This window comes from Belonocnema kinseyi, chromosome 8 (genome assembly GCF_010883055.1).
Source record: "Belonocnema kinseyi isolate 2016_QV_RU_SX_M_011 chromosome 8, B_treatae_v1, whole genome shotgun sequence".
Classification (NCBI taxonomy): domain Eukaryota; kingdom Metazoa; phylum Arthropoda; class Insecta; order Hymenoptera; family Cynipidae; genus Belonocnema; species Belonocnema kinseyi.
The window spans coordinates 41,663,109-41,679,841 of NC_046664.1; the positions used below are offsets into that span (position 1 = coordinate 41,663,109).

Here is a 16,733-nt window from a genome sequence, read left to right on the forward strand (position 1 = left end):
TCAACTTTTTGTAGATAATTTGTTTTCTGCCTTATCATTAAATAATTTCGTTGAAAATGTTTCATGATTCGTGTATTTTGTACAAAGTTGATCTTTTTTGATAGAACAGTAATTTTCTTGGTCGAAAGTTTATCTTTTTACTTGAAAATTTAATAACTTTATTCAAAGTTAGTTTCTTGTTAAGAATTATCCTGTATATTTTATAAAGTTAAAAATTCAACTATTTGGTAGAATATTTAATCTGTTTTGTTTAAAAATCGTCTTCGACGGATAGAAAATTAATTTTGTTTGTTAAAAATTCAATTATTTATTTGGTAGAAAATTCATGCATTTTGTTAAAAAGTCGTATTTTGCAGTTAGAATATAAATCTTGTTTGTTAAAAATACAACTGTACAGTAGAAAGGTTAACTTTTTAGTTGAGAATTGAACTATTTTATTAAAAATTTATTTTTCTCGATTGAAAATGATCTTTTTTGTTAAAAAACCAGCTTCTACGGTTTAAAAATCCACTGTTTTCTAAAACATTTAACTTTTGAGCTTAAAAACTTTACCTTTTTGTTGAAAATAATCATTTATGGTATGGAAGTTATCTTTCGTAGGTGAAAATGAACTTTTTTAATAAAAAATCAATTGCTCTATAAAAATTTGTTTATTTGTCTTAAAAATTTAAATATTAGAATTAATTTCAATCTTAGTTATTTGAAAATTTAAGTCATAACTTTTGGCCGAAAATTCATCCTATTGGATTAAAATTAATCATTTCTGGTAAAAAAATCACCCTCTTGGTTTAAAGTATATCCTTCTTGTCTGAAAAGTAAAATTTTTGTTAAAAATTCAACTGCCATCGAAAAAATTCATCTTTTTGGCTTGAAAATTTTATCATTTGGTTAAGCCTTCTATTTTTTTTTGAAAAATTCGCCTCTTTTACTGGAAACTTCATTTATTTGGTTGTTAATGCAACTGATTGATTGAAAATTAATTTGGTTAAAGTTCGTCTGTTGTGGTGAATGTATCTCTTTGGATAAAAAATATTTTTTGGTAGAAAATTCAACTATTTTTGTCGAAAATACGCAAATATTTATTTTAATTTATGACATTCGTTCTAAACATACTTTAACACAACAGGGTAAAACATTGCAAAATAAATGATTTTTCAAATGAAATTAAGAATCTTCAACTGGACCAGATGAATTTTAAACCAAGAAGATAAATCAAACAAAATGTTTGTCAACCAAAACTGAAATAGTTAAGTTTTAAGTGAAAAAAGTCAATCTCCAACCAGCCAAGACGACTTTTAACTAAAAAAATATAATTTTAAAACAAAAACTTGAATAAAAAAATTTTTAGTCAAAAAATGAATGTTCAACCAAAGAGAAGAATTTTAAACTAAAATTATGGAATATTTAACTGAAATAATAGTTACATTTTCAGTTTTAAAATATAACAATTTTCAAGTAAAAACGAAAAAAATTTTCAAAAAAATAGTAGTTAAATTTTTGGCAACAAATTTCTTTTCATCCAAGTGAAAAAAAACAACATTTTATGAATCAAGTAGCTCATTTTTCAACGAAAGAAATGAATTTTTAATTAAAATAATTAATCTTCTACCAAAAATAGTAATTTCTAACAAAAGAGTTTAAATTTCAACCAGGTAATTTTATTTCCAACCTAAAAGATGAATTTTCAACTAAAATAATAATTATTTAACTGGAATACATGAATTTTTAACCGAAAATGTAACAGTTAAATTTTCAGTTGGAGAAATTAATTTTCAACCAAACTGATAAATTTTCAACTTAATTTACGAATCTTCAACTGGAATAGGTGAATTTTATACCTACCAAAAATATGAATTTTTAATCATAAAGATTAATTTTCTACAAAAAAGACGAATTTTCCACAAAGTACATACATTTTCGAACAAATAGTTTAACTTATTAATAAAAAATATCAATTGTCAGCCAAATAGTTGAACTTTTATGGAAAAAAGATAAATTTTACACAAAAAATGAAGAGTTGATTTTCCCGTTCAAAATCTAATTCTAAAAAAATGGATTTTCAATAAAATAGTTAAATTTTCTACAGGAATAGTTAAATTTTTATTAAAACAATTATGTTCAACAAAGTAGTTACATTTTCCCACTTATATGTTACGTGGCTGTAGATAAAGTAGAAATCACTTTTCTAAATTGTCAAAAATGAAAACTTGAATTTTTCTGCGACCAGAAGTAAATTCCCGGTTTTAAAAATAAACCTTTGCTCCTTTCCCGTTCAATAAAATTCCCGGTTTCCCATTCTAGTCGCGACCCTAATTTCGGCTTGAAATCTTAGGAATTTGAAGTATTTCGTATTCAATTCGGTAGTTTCTCTGCATTAATTTTATTTAAAAGAATTTATAAATTGTAAAATCCATCTATATCTAACGGATATGTTACTTTCGAGGGAAGCGGGAGGTAAAAAAGCCCAAAATCGTTAACGTATGCTCGGTTCCGCGAGACCTTAAAAAAAAGGTACCTTGGCGGAGCCAGGCCCCGCCAGGCCTCGACTATAAACCATTGGATAAAGCATTCGGATGTATGATATATTTTATTTAGTAATGTTAGATTAATCCAAATGGTACAAATGAAATAAAGTTAATTTTACACATCTATTATTATCCGTTATTATACTTTAATGAATATAATGTAAGGTACGCCTATATGAATTTTGTGTCATGTATGCGCATAACGAGTAGCCACTGACCGCACTGGGGCCTTTTTGATTTTAGTATCTCGAGATACCAAGCCGCCTATATCACTAAATAATAAATATCGTTAACAACAACCGGGTCATATTTCTTATAACGTCCACATTCTCTACAGACCCAACAGGTTATAGGCCCAGAAGATCGCGTTTTATGTCGAAATCAATACTGTGGGGAAAATCACCGAAAACGGTCCTGAAGTGACTCTTAGAAAGAATTCAGCTGTCATTCGTTATGAAAACGGGTCGGAAAACTGTTCTTGGATAGGATCGAAGGGTTATATTATTTACACGAAATGTCGGAACTTGCGAGTCTTGTGGATGAAAGTGATAATTCTCGAAAATTGGAATTATGGCATTGAAGGCTAGGATATCTTAACGCAAAATATATCAAGAATGCAATGAAAGCTCAAGGAATTTACGCCTACAGAGTGCCTAGTCGATCATCAAACTCGTCATCAAGAGAACGATGATTATGACAGTGATGAAGAGTTCCGTGGATTTGAGCAGATCATCCGAGAAGAAGCTGTCGTTGATAACCTCAACCTAGATGATCAAGAAGAAAGAAGTCCTGGAAGGCCACAGATTATTAGAACTTGAAAACCCTCTTAGACCAAATAAGAAGAACAATACGTTTCACGCTGGAAAGAACATCTGGAGTGTGCCAACATAACAGAGATTTCGGTGAGAAATCAGAAGAATTTAAAGCTTTGGTCAAAAATTATACCTGGGATTTGGTTGATCGTCCAGAGAACCGGAGTATAATCGGATGCAGAATTGCACTCAGAAAGGAATCCTGGAAAGAAAAAACGCACGAGTAGTGACGAAAGGTTATTCGCAACGTCCAGGAGAATAATCTGATTGTTCATCAGTCAGACATGGCAGCAGCTTTCTTGAATGGGGACATTGAAGAAGATATTTTTATGGAGGTTCCAGAACTGTTAGAAGAGATGCTACTTGGAATAATCATCAAAGAAAAGTTGCTGACAATAAAGTTCAACTTGGCAGGAACTACTTCGAAAATGCTGAAGAAGGTCCAAGAAGGAAACAAAGTGTGTTTAATAAAAAAGGCTCTTTATGGCTTGAAACAAGCTGGGAGACAATGTGTTGATTGTAGCAGTTTACCAATGCAGTGAATTATTTGAGCCAATTCAATCATTCGAGTGGTAGAGAATACTGGATTGTAGCTAAAAGGATTTTTCGATACCTTCGTGGAACGTCGAAACTGGGTTTGAAGTACGAGAAAGTTTCAAAAGAACTTGAAGGTTTTGTGGACTCTGATTGGGCAGGAGAAGATCCTATAATGGATTTGTTTTTGTACTGGAAAACTGTGCAGTTACCTGGGAAGCCAAGAAGCAACGTACGGTAGCGTTGTCAAGTACGGAAGCAGAATATTTGGCTTTGCCGGAGGCTGCGAAGGAAGCAACTTATCTGCTAAGATTTTTGAAAGAAGTTGAATTGGGAAATCAGATCGTCATCCTAATCTATAATGACAACCAAGGAACACAGAACCTTGCTAAAAAACCGGTGTTCCACTCAAAAAGCAAGCACATTGACATTTGTGGATTACGTCTCATCAAGTGAAATGATGGCTGACGTCTTCACCAAGGGTTTGGCAGGGCCAAAGCATCAAAAGTGTCTGACTCAGTTTGGAATGAGTTATTTTACTAAAATGGAAAGTGTCAGTGTTAGTTCGGTCGAAGGTCATTTTAGCTAAATGAAGGGTGTTAAATTCAGTTTCGTATGCAAAAGTATTTTGTATGTTGTATGAATCATGTTGAGAATGGACAACATTGACATGTTTTGCTTAAGGGGAAGCGTTGAATATATTGTAAGCTACGCCTCTGTCACTTTTGAGACAGAGCCTGGGGCCTTTTTGCTTTTAGTCTCTCGAGAACCACCAAGCCACCTATATCACTAAATATTAAATGTCGTTAATAGCAACCAGGTTATATTTTTTATTGTATTATTTATTTCTCTAAAGTTTGGTACATTTTTCAAAATGGGTAAACCAACTTTTTAGAAAGAAAAATTTATTTATAATTTCATTTAGCCAAAATATGCATCAGAATTAAAGTCACAATTCAGTCAATTATATGATCTACACAAAGTCTCTGGGAATTCTACTTTACGTGAATTTGAAATTGAAATATAATAAATTCAACTTATATAACAACAAAATTTGAAGCAAATTCAATTAAATACTCGTTGTATTATTTTTAAAAAGAATCGTCAAATTCTCTATTAAATTTAAATAAAAAGATTGGTCGCAAATATTCTCTCTTTAGAACTCTATCCACTTTTATCATTTACAATCTGAATTTTTTTAATTTCTTTGAAATTCGTTAGGAAACTCCATCAATTGCGTGAGGATTATTTTTGGAATTTTGGACCCCCTATTGCAAGGATTTCAGTGATCAGTGATTTAAATTTATTGCAACAGATTTTAAGGTATTTCAAAATGCTACAAAGTATTTCAAAGTATTATAAAATTTTAACGAAATATAACTAGATTATGAGATCTCAAGAAACTTTAAACGATTTCAAAGGATATATTACCAAAATTGTAGAGTATTCCAAACGATTACGATAAGTTTGAAAGATTGAAAATAATTTAAAAAGATTGCAAAAGCATGAAGAATCACCAGGGAATTTGAAGAATTTCAAAGAATTTTCACATTATTAAACAAAATTGCAGGAGTTTATAAAATTTGCAAAAGAATTAACGCATATGAAATGATTGTAAATATTTCTGTATTTATTGGACGCTTGTAATATGAAATATGTCTTGATAAAAAACAAATAATGACACAATTTGTGTAATATTATAAAAAGTAATTTTATTTGCCAAAAAAGTTTAAATTAGCGTATTTTAAACAAATAATTAGAAAGAGGAAGGAAACTTCCACAGGAAATTTTTTCCAGGTCTCGGACTCACTTCAGAAATCGAAAACAGTGTAAGTAGTTTCACAAATTAAAAAAAAAAATAGTGTAAAAATAGTGTCATACAATTTTTCATGTATTAAACTTATCTGCAGTTCGAATTTAATTCTGTATAGTCTGAAATAAAAAAGTGTGCAGTGAATAATAAACTTGATTTTAAAGCTTATGAGCTCTTTTTAATTTAATTTAAATTTATTAAAATTTGTGGGTAAAAAGTCCACCATTAAATTTTTCGTTAAGAATTGATTTTTTGTTTTTGTTGAAAATGTTATAGTTTGGTTGAAGATTGAATTATTTTGTTGAAAATTTAAATATTTTGTTAAAAGTTAGTGTTATTGGTTTGAAATTTCAATAATTCATTATCAATTTTTTTCCTGCCTTGACTAATATTTTTTGTTTGAAACCAAATATTTTGTTGAGTATTCAATATTTTGGTAGAAAATGTAACTATTTGGTTAAAAATTTATGTATTTTGTTGAAAATTCGTCATTTTCGGTAAAAAATCAATTTTTGGTTCAGTTGAACATTAATATGTTTTAGTTGAGAATTCAAGATTTTTACTGAAAATTCTTTTTTGTAGGTTAAATTCAACGGTCTTTTTATTTTTAATTAAAATATTTTTTGATGAAAATATTAAATATTACATTTTTTGTTGAAAATTTGACTTTTTAGATTAAAAATCGAATTTCCTGGTTTAAAGTTCCACTACTTTGTTTAAATATAGTTTTTTATTTAAAACTCACCATTTTAGTTGACACTTCGTTTTTTCTTAGATGAAAATTAATTTTTTTAACTGAAAATTGAACCATTTGGTTGAACAAATTTTTTTTTTACATTCAACTACGTTGTTGAATATTTATCTTCTTGGTTTGAAAGTTTATCTCTTTCTGTAGAAATTTATATTTTTTCTTAAATGCAAGTGTCTGGTTAAAAATTAATTAGTTTCTGTTGTAAATTAACTTTTTTCTTGAAAATTCAACTTTTTTGTAGAAAATTATTATTTTCGGCTCGAAAAATCAACATTTTGGTAGAAATTTTAAGTATTTGTTAGAAAATTGATGTATTTTTTAAAAATTGGTTATGTCTATTGGTAAAAAATCAATTTTTTGGTTAAACATTCAACCAGTTTGGTTGAATATTAATCTGTTTTAGTTGAGAATTCAAGTATTTTGTTTAATATACGTTTTTTTTGTTTAAATAAAGCGTTTTTTTTTATTTTAAACTAAAATATTTTTTGATTGAAATATCAAATATTACATTTCTTGTTAAAAACTTATCTTTTTAGGTTAAAAATTCAACTTTCTGGTTGAAAGTTTAACTACTTTTTTTTGTTTCTTTTTTTGTCTGGTTAAAAATGATGTTTTTTTTTTTACTGAAAATTGAACCACTTTGTTAATACAATCTTTTTTGAACATTCAACTAATGTGTTCAATTTTAATTTTTTTAATTTGACAATTTATCTTTTCGGTAGAAATTTACAATAATTTTTTTATGCAACTGTCTGATTAAAAATTAATCTGTTATTGTTGAAAATTAACTTTTTTGTTAAAAATTCGACTGTTTTGTAGAAAATTAGTTTTTTTAAGTACATTCTCTTAAATTAAAATTCCACTACTCCATTTTTGGTTAAAAATTGATCTTTTTCAATTTAAAAATTCAATCATTTAGTTAAAAAAATGTACAAACGGAAAAATATCAACTAAAAATTAATGCAATAAAATTTGAACTAACATCAAATCCATTGCTTAAACTATTATTTAGTTGTAAATTAATGTAATTTGTTGAAAAGTTATTTTTTAAGTAAAAAAATAACCATCTTGGTTAAAATTTCATCTATTTAGTTAAAAAATTATGTATTTTGTTGAAAATTCAATTATTTGTTTAAAAATCTAACTCTTTTATAGAAAGTTCATATTTTTGGTAAAAAATGAAACTGTTTTAGGATTCAACATTTTTGGTTGAAAATTAATTCTTTTTGGTTCAATTCAATTGTTTTTTATTTAAATGAAAATATTTTCTTGATTAAAATATAAGTAACTGATTCGCTGAGAAGACGATCACATTATTTTAGCCATTTAGCGAAGAAGTTGGAAAATATTTTTCAACTAAATATAAATCAGTTGTAGCATCAGCGGACACTTGCAAAAAAATAGTGCCTTTAGTGTCATTGTCTTCGAAATAATAGCAAAATAGTGTCATGGCTGATAAAAAAAAAGTGTTAAATAGTGTCAGTAGTGTGGTGAGTCCAAGGCCCCTTCCTCCTAAAAAGTCTTACACAATTAATAGACAAAACCTAATGAGATAAATATTTCTTTCCCAGATATCAACACCATGGAGTCTGAAATGAAAACTGAAGAAATTCGCTTTAAAGTTCCATGGGGTCACGTAGCAGCAAAAGCTTGGGGATCTCCGAAGAATTCTCCAGTATTAGTAGTTCATGGATTAATGGATAACGCTGGATCTTTCTCCAGATTAATATCTCTTCTTCCCAAACAATTTTACTACGTCTGTATAGATTTACCAGGCCATGGATATTCCTCCCACTTTCCATCTGGAGTACCTCTCAACTTTTTTGACTACGTTCTCTGCATTCGATTTGTTCTCCAGGAATTAAACTGGAAAAGTTGTGTCTGCATTGCTCACAGTATAGGAGCAATGATAATTTATTTCTACACCTACATTTACCCAGGAATAATCAAAAAATTGGTCAGTATCGACACAGCAGTCCCAAGACCATATGATGGGGATTTATTGAAATCTCGTGTTATCGAAGAGCACAATTCCGCCTTGGATCATCTCAACAATGAAGAGAATAAAGTGTTTTCTCGGGAGGAAATTATTTATGTTCTGCAAGCAAAACGAAAACACTACATGAAAAAAGAAGCTGCAGAGGCGATGTTTGAGAGAACAGTGACTAAAGTTGACGGTGGATATAAATATAATCGCGATCAAAGGCTCAGAATAATTCCGAGACCTCTTTTTAATGATAAACAGTGTGTAGAGTATCTGAAAAAAGAGACGGTTCCAACGTTATTCATCGTTCCGTCGACATTATCGCAATTTCTATCAGAAGAAGGGTTGAGGGAGAAATCACTAGAAGTCGTCAAGACGAAGAAAATGATTGAGTTCGTAGTTGTTGAAGGAAATCATGATATTCACACTAATCATCCAGAAAGAATTGCTCCGCTTATAGAAAGATTTTTCGAAAACGTTACTAGTAAATTGTAATATTAATTTGTTTAAGAAAGGCAATTTCAATGCGATCTCTAGTCAATATTCAGAAAACAATTTTTAAAGTGTACTTAATTACTTAAATCATATATGGAATATTTTTCACCAGAAAAAAGAATATTTGAAGAGACTTCTATCAATGATACTATTTTACAAAGAAAGAAAATGCATGGAAATTAAGTATAATGAAAAATATCTATTTGTACCTTGTGTGACCGTGATTCCAATTTTTCCTCACGTTCATATTGTAAAATTAAGGTAAAATTGCAGAATTTTAATTTTTACTTCGCCATCTCGTTGAATCGATTTCTTTATCTCATCTGGCAAAACTACAGCCATATGATTCATGAACGAATCATTTCTTCTCGTTTCGCAAACATTGTTTTCGGAGAATTGTATTTTATACCAAACTATAAGAGCATTAGGTAATTTTTTCGATTTGTCGAATTTTCCAAAAGTTATTAAGTGCTCTTTTATTTGAGTTTCGTCCATTTCCATAAGAGTTTTAACTTCGGAGATTGCTTCGTGTTGATAGAGACTCGAGTTTAAATCGAAAACTTGATTAATCTGCATCATAGAAAATATTTGCATGCGAAATGGATTGTTTTTTTACTTTGTTACACAATTTTTAACTTTTAGATTTTACCTTATATTCGTTAATAAATTCTGCGAGCTTGTAACTTGGACTTTTGTCAGAAAATGTTGGAGTACTTTCGTAAGAGTTTTCTTCGTCCGAAGTCTGGAGAATAGAAGTTTTTTATTTAATTGTTAATCATTAATTTTATGTCCGATAATTCTGTAAAATGTTGCCAATTCTAAACAGGAAATGGTTTAATTTTAATAGAAGTCAGCTGTACATTTTTTAATTATCAGTATTTCCTAAAAAAATTTTAATATTGTGTTTTGAAATTTAGATTCAATTTTAAAAACTTTAAATTTTCAAATCTTGTTTTTTGTTTTTGATTTTTTTATGTTTTAAGAAGCCATTTAGGTTTTCTATTCACCGGGAATGAGTCAGGAATTAAAATAAAACCGACAAACCCGACGAATTAACCATGAATACAAATTCGAGCCGGGAATCATTTTTAGTTACGATTTAGAAGATTCTAAAAGATAAAAAAAAATTTAAGCCTTGAGAAGATTTTAAAGCTTTTGAAAGGAAATGTAAATTTTTGTAAATCTTTAAAAAGAAGCTTTTTAAGATTTTTTGAATGTCTTGAAAATCGAAAAAAAATTTATCAAGATCCTGTAAATCTTTCAAATAATTTACTAGTTTTTAAAATGAATTTTACGAGAATATTTAAAAAGACTTAAAATGATCTTCTAAAATTTTGAAAAAGAATGCTGAAGACTTTAAACCACAATTTTTCAACTTTGCAAGATTGACAAATTTTAGAAAAAAATCGAGTAAGTTTCAGAGGCATTAAGACTTTTTAAAAATATATTTTTAAACTGCAAACTTGAAAAGAATAAAAAAAAATCTAAAACAAAATGTAGTTTTTTGAAAATTTTGAACGAAAAATTGAGAAGTTTCTTCCGAATTTTGAAATTTTTTAAGAGAATAAAAAAAGCTCGAGATTTCTGAGAAACTTAAAAAAAAAATTTTTTTCCAATATTTTTTTAAGAGTATTTCAAAAATTTTCAATATTTGTCAAAAAAATATTCCGGAAGTTTGTACGGCAATTTTTTGTAACCTGACAAAATTTTTGTCAAATTGTAGGAAAAAGACGAGTAATTTTAAGACATTTAGAAGGTTAGAAGTTGATGCAGAATTTTTTTTCATGTTAGGAAAAATTCGAATCGCTTTAAAAATATTGATAAGGGTTGGATGTTTTTAAAAGATTAAAAAATAATTAGAAGTTTGAAAACAAAAATTAAAACAATATGTGAATCTTGAAAGATTTTGAAACAAAATTTAGAAGCTTTTTAAGAACTTGAAAAGGTTTCAGGAGAATAAAAAAATTTTCTTATGATTCATAGAAATTTTTTAATGATTTTATCATTTAATTTTAAAAACGAATTCTCAGATTAGAAATAATTTCGTAAAATTGAGAATAAGAATATAAAAGATTTTAAAGCAGAATCAGTCAATTTTGAAGAATTAATAACTTTCAGAAAGTTTTAGGCAGTTTAAAAGATTTTTAAATATTTTGAAATGATTCAAAAATAATTTGATACATGTCAATATTTCAAATTCAAAAAATATATAGATTTTTGAAGATTTTTTTTTACACAAAATTTAGTTCTTTTTTATATTTCTTTGGTATAATCGACTATTATTTGAACATTATTTAACAAAATTATGTATTTCGGCACTAATTAAATTTTACAATAACTATGCCATCAAAACGTACAATTATAATTAAAATGTCGATTAATGTGCAGAATTACAGAAAATAAAACCAAGAATCCAACGACCAAGTTTGGACAACCGCCATAAAATGTTCCTATTGAAATTTGAAAAAAGAGATCAATTTTTTCCTAAAAAACAATTATTTTTTTGACAAAAATAAAAAAAGAAGAAAGAAAAATGAGTTTTAATTTAATTATTGTCCGTTAAATAGGTTTTTAAATTTGATTTTAATCTCATTACAATTTTTTTAATTTTAATTAAAATGTCATAATGAAAAATAGAAAACCGTTTTCTGTAATTAATTTTTAAAAATTAATCATTAATTAATCGCTAGTATCAAAGACATTAAAAAATAAAAAAATACATAAATTTCAAAAATATCTTTTTGTTTAAATTACTATACACCCTGTCATTAAATAAGGACTAAAATTAAACGTTTAACCTGTTTTAAAGTTACATGTAATTTCCAAATTGAAAGTGATGTCTTTAATGGTAAGAAATGTTTTAATAATTCTCGAACTACCTAATATTAATTGCTATAATTTAAAGTTGTCCAATTTAAACATTTTAAATTAATGCTGTTTAATTATTATCTTTTTTCTATAAATTATTAAATTTTCAATGCCAAAGCTAAATTCCATAAAATAAAACATAGTAATTTATATTCCCTGGAATAAATAAGTCATACATCGTCGCTTAAGAAGCAACACCGCCTAACCCACTGTCAGGAAAAGTGGGTTAGGCGGTGTTGCTTCTTAAGCGACGATATACAATAAATATGAAAAGTTAAGAAATTAAATTCACTATAAATCAAAAGTTTATTTTTTATTTATCCTTCAACATTCAAATTTAACTAGGAAATTATTGTTTTTTTTTTGTTAATTTTCAAGAAATTCATAATTAAATTAATGTAAAATACCTTCTCAGAATCTGAGGTAGAAACAGATGAACAAAACCTCTGAACATTGGAATTCTTAACAGAGATCATTTTCGGTAAATCCTCTGAAAATACCAACTGGCCCATAAGATGAATTTTTCCAGGTAGTAAACTTCCTCTCGGACTCAGAAAACAACTAAAAATATGTAATTTCTTACAAATCAAATCAAATGACCTGAAAATATTTTTTTAAATATATTATTTTTAATTATTTCTCACCTAAAAAAATCGTGGTAACTTTCCTGTCCCCAGTCTGTTAATTCCCCGTTGATATCAAAATTATGTACAAAAATTCGGTCAACAACGGCATCAATCTCACAAAAATCATTAAGAAATCGAATTTCCCCCTTGATTTCATTATCATCGAATACTTTCTCAATGAAGCTGCACAACATCAAATCTTCGCTCTGATAATATAAAACTCTGCAGTTAGGATTGCTTTTCATCAGGGCCAAGCCGAATATTGGAAATGGAGATGTGTCTAGAACACTTTCAATTTCTTCGTTTGCGATCGAGGCAGCTTGTGTCAAAGACGAAATATATTCTCTGTCATTCAAAAAAGTGATGACTTCCTTTGGCAAATGAAATACACATTCCTCCACTTTATTCACCAATTTGTTCGAACTGTAGGAACATTTCAGTTTACCAGCAGACATTTCTGCGGAAATTGATATTTTATCTCCCTTTTGACAATATCTTGGAATCGATGGAAAAACTGCAAGCTGCCAACAGGATTTTCCCTGGGAGGAATCTATGGTAATTTCTTCGTCGAGATGCAACTTAAACCAAGCGACAAGACCGTCAATTGTTCCATCATAACGACACTCGGTAGTAATTCTATTTTTTAAACCATCGACACTGAAACTGAGAATTTCTGTAGAGTCATTGAAATTGACATCTAGAATTCCCCGAGGCTCAGTTATGTGACATATCTTCACGTTTTGTAAATTTTCGGTGTCATAATAAGGCTCGTCTGGCAAGACTGAAATATTTTCAAAATTGAGAGGCCCAAAATGATTAGGCTTTTGGAACTTTACTGATGATCTGAAACGAATGTATTCGCATTCGATCGCTGCTACATAGAGAGTCGCATTTGAGGGAATCACGACTCCTGAATCGGATAAAAGTCTTTTGTGAGCATCGATCAAAGTTGGGACGACGAATTCTCCGAAGAGACCAGCATCGAATGTTTCAGTAATTACGAGTTGTACTCTGTAAAAAAAGAGGAAAGGTAATTTATGAATAATAGAATTCAAAGTCTAAAAGGCTCACAAAAGAAGGAAAGTAGGAGATTCATCAGGATCAGATTCTTTTAAATAAAACTAATATATTGTTATTAGGGTAAACAGGGGTATTGCCGACACTCTTCTAGTGAACGACACTGTGCAATGAAAATGCTTTTATTAGAATTTCAGAGATATAAAATAGATACTTGTAAATGAATAAAGATTCTATAATTTATGTAATTTGTATTTCAATATTTATTCAGTACAAAATTACTGAATTTATATTCATTAAATAACATTGTTGTTGCCACCTACAGAAGCACACGTTGACACTATAAAAATTAGTCATATCGTTAATTAGAAAGTCCTCTGAAAGTTAGAAGAAAAGGTATTTCTTATTTCGTAGTACTTTCAGAGATAAGATGATTATGTTTTACAATATAATTCAATGACTATTACGACACCCAACAGAAGGAAGTTTTTAGAGTATAATACGCATTTTTTATTGATGCCCGTGTTGCTATGATTGCTATTTGCTTTCCTTATTTCTATGTCATCGCCTTTCAAGAGTCTTTAATGTTCAATATCTTTTTAATTTATTTTGGATTTCCGAACCTCAAAAATCAATCAACGACACCCCCGAATGAATTTGAGAAATTCGTGAACTTATGAAATAAACATAACAATATCGAAGGTATTCCTTTTCGCCAAAAACTTAGTATTTTCTTTTAAAAAAAAACCCATAATTATACAAAATGATGTTGCTTATTATCTAAAGAAACTAAATTGCATAATATTTCTTACAAATAACTTTCTAATTTTTTTTTAAATTCAAAATCAATTGCGGTGTTGTTCACTGGAAATATGGTGTCGTTCACTGAATTTAAATAAATTATTTTAAAATAAGTATAACAATAGTTTGTCAAAGAATAATTATATTAATAGGTACTGTCTGAAAACGGAAAAAATCTGCCCTTTCAGGTGAATTCATCTTCGTTACCAAAAAATAAGCATATAAATTAATATTCTACTTTTTCTAAAAAAAAATGGTTAAGGTGTCAGTAATACCCATGTTTACCCTGTATTGAATTCAATATAAAACGTATTTTCAAAAAAATACTTGAATCTCCAACAAACAAAAAAATAATTTTTAACCAAGAAAGAAGACTTTTCAACCAAATAATTGAATTTTCAACAAGCAAACTAAGTTTCGACGAAACACTTGCATTTATAACTAAAATGTTGAGTTTTGTAGCAAAAGAGACGAGCTTTCAACAAAATAATTGAATTTTTAAACTACAAAGAGGAATTTTCAACCAAAAAGTTTAATATTAAACGAATTTTCTTCCCAAATGTACGAAAATTCAACAAAACTATTGAATCTTTCAACCAAATAGTTTAATTTGCAAACAAAAAGGATCATTTTCAACCGAAAAGTTCATTTTCAACAAAATAGTTGAATTTTTTATATAAATAAGAGAATTTGCAACAAAACAGTTCCATTTTTAAGCCTTAAACGTGACTCTTTAACTCAAAGAGATAAATTTTCAAGCTAAAAATTCCAATGTTGTAGAAAACAGTTGATTTTCAAATTTGAAGAAATGAATTTTAAACAAAAAAGTTCATTTTTAGACTACATTGTCAACCAAAAAGTTTAATATTAAAGCCAAAAACAATTTTTTCAGAAGACAGTTTAACTTTCCATTCAAAAGGACGAATTTTCTTCCCGAATGTACGAATATTTAACAAAAGAGTTTAATTTACAAATAAAAAGGATAATTTCCAACGAAAAAGTTCATTTTCAACCATACAGTTGAATTTTGTATAAAAATAATAGAATTGACAACAAAACAATTCGATTTTTAAGCCAAAAAGGCGACTTTTTAACTCAAAGAGATACATTTTCAAGCTAAAAATTCAAATGTTGTAGAAAACAGTTGATTTTCACATTAAAAGAAATGGATTTTCAAAAAAAAAGTTAATTTTTAAACAAGAATTTTTAAACTAGAAAGAGGAATTTTCAACCAAAAAGTTCATTTTCAACCAAATAGTTGAATTTTTTTATAATAATAATAGAATTTCCAACAAAACAGTTCCATTTTTAAGCCAAAAAAGGCGACTTTTTAACTCAAAGAGATACATTTTCAAATTTAAAGAAATGAATTTTCAACAAAAAAGTTCATTTTTAACCAAGAATTTTTAAACTACAAAGACGAATTTTAAACCAAATAGTTTCATATTTAAGCCCAAAAAAAACACAAATTTGTTATAAAACAGTTCAACTTTCAATCCAAAAAAATGAATTTTCTGTCCAAATATATGAATATCAACAAAACATTTGAAATTTTCAACCATAAAATATGGCTTTTTAACAAAATATTTTAATGTTCTACAAACTTATTAAATTTTCAAAAAAATATTTGAATTTTTAACCAAATAGTTGACTTTTCAATCTTTGTACAAAGATACATTTTTAATCAAATAGTTACATTTTGAAGCAAAAAATGGAATACTTAACTTTTAAGCTGACATAATTAATTTTCAACCAAAAAATGACTTTTTAACAGAATAGTTGAATTATCAAAAAAATTGATGAAGTTTCAAACAAATAGTTTAATTTACAACCAGAATAGATAAATTTTCAAAGAAATAATTGAATTCTCAAATATAAAAAACATAAATTTTCAACCAAAAATGGAATAAATAAATTTTCATTTCAAAAAATTTATTTTCAACCAAAGAAATGAATATTTTATTCAAATTTAATAGTTAACATTGCAACAAAAAAATATTTTGATTTGAAACCGAAAACAGTTAAAAGAATTTTTAATGAAGAGAGAAAAAAATTCCAAACAAATTGTAGAATTTCCTACCCAAAGAGATTAATTTTCAAAGAAAGAGTTGAGTTTTAAAGCTAAAAATTCAAATGTTTTACATAAAATAGTTGACTTTTAAAATAAAAAAATGAATTTTCAGCAAACAAATTGATTTTAGAACACAAATTTTCATCTAAATACAAATAGTTTAACTTTCTGTCAAAATAGAGGAATTTTCAACAAAATAGTTGAATTTTTAACCTACAAAAGATGAATTTTCAACGAAATAATCGAATTTCCAAACAAAAAGAGTAAACTACAACTAAAAAATTTGGCATTTTTAATTAAATAGTAGAAATTTTTAAATTATAAGTCGAATTTTCTATTTAAGGTGGCTTGGGCGCTTTTTAAAAAAATCACAGGCAGTTCTGAAAATTTGATATTATCGAAAGAAAATATACTAGATCACTTTGCAAAAAAGAAA

General features: G+C 27.6%; 2 protein-coding genes across 5 annotated transcripts in view; one reads left to right on the forward strand and one right to left on the reverse strand.

The window, feature by feature from the left end:
- LOC117177809 (serine hydrolase-like protein 2) overlaps nt 1-9,138 on the forward strand; it is a 32,556-nt gene extending 23,418 nt beyond the window's left edge. For all 3 annotated transcript variants that reach the window (XM_033368754.1, XM_033368752.1, XM_033368753.1), the window contains one exon: nt 8,007-9,138. In XM_033368754.1, the coding sequence (XP_033224645.1) occupies nt 8,007-8,914 (908 nt within the window). In that variant the 3' untranslated portion in view covers nt 8,915-9,138. The remainder of the gene's footprint in view (nt 1-8,006) is intronic.
- Nucleotides 1-16,733, reverse strand: part of LOC117177808 (protein arginine N-methyltransferase 9-like) — a 32,100-nt gene that overhangs the window by 4,951 nt on the left and 10,416 nt on the right. For both annotated transcript variants that reach the window (XM_033368749.1, XM_033368750.1), the window contains 4 exons: nt 12,427-13,419; nt 12,190-12,343; nt 9,564-9,656; nt 9,124-9,484 (listed from right to left, as the gene is read on the reverse strand). In XM_033368749.1, coding sequence (XP_033224640.1) covers nt 9,158-9,484; nt 9,564-9,656; nt 12,190-12,343; nt 12,427-13,419 — 1,567 coding nt within the window. In that variant the 3' untranslated portion in view covers nt 9,124-9,157. The remainder of the gene's footprint in view (nt 1-9,123; nt 9,485-9,563; nt 9,657-12,189; nt 12,344-12,426; nt 13,420-16,733) is intronic.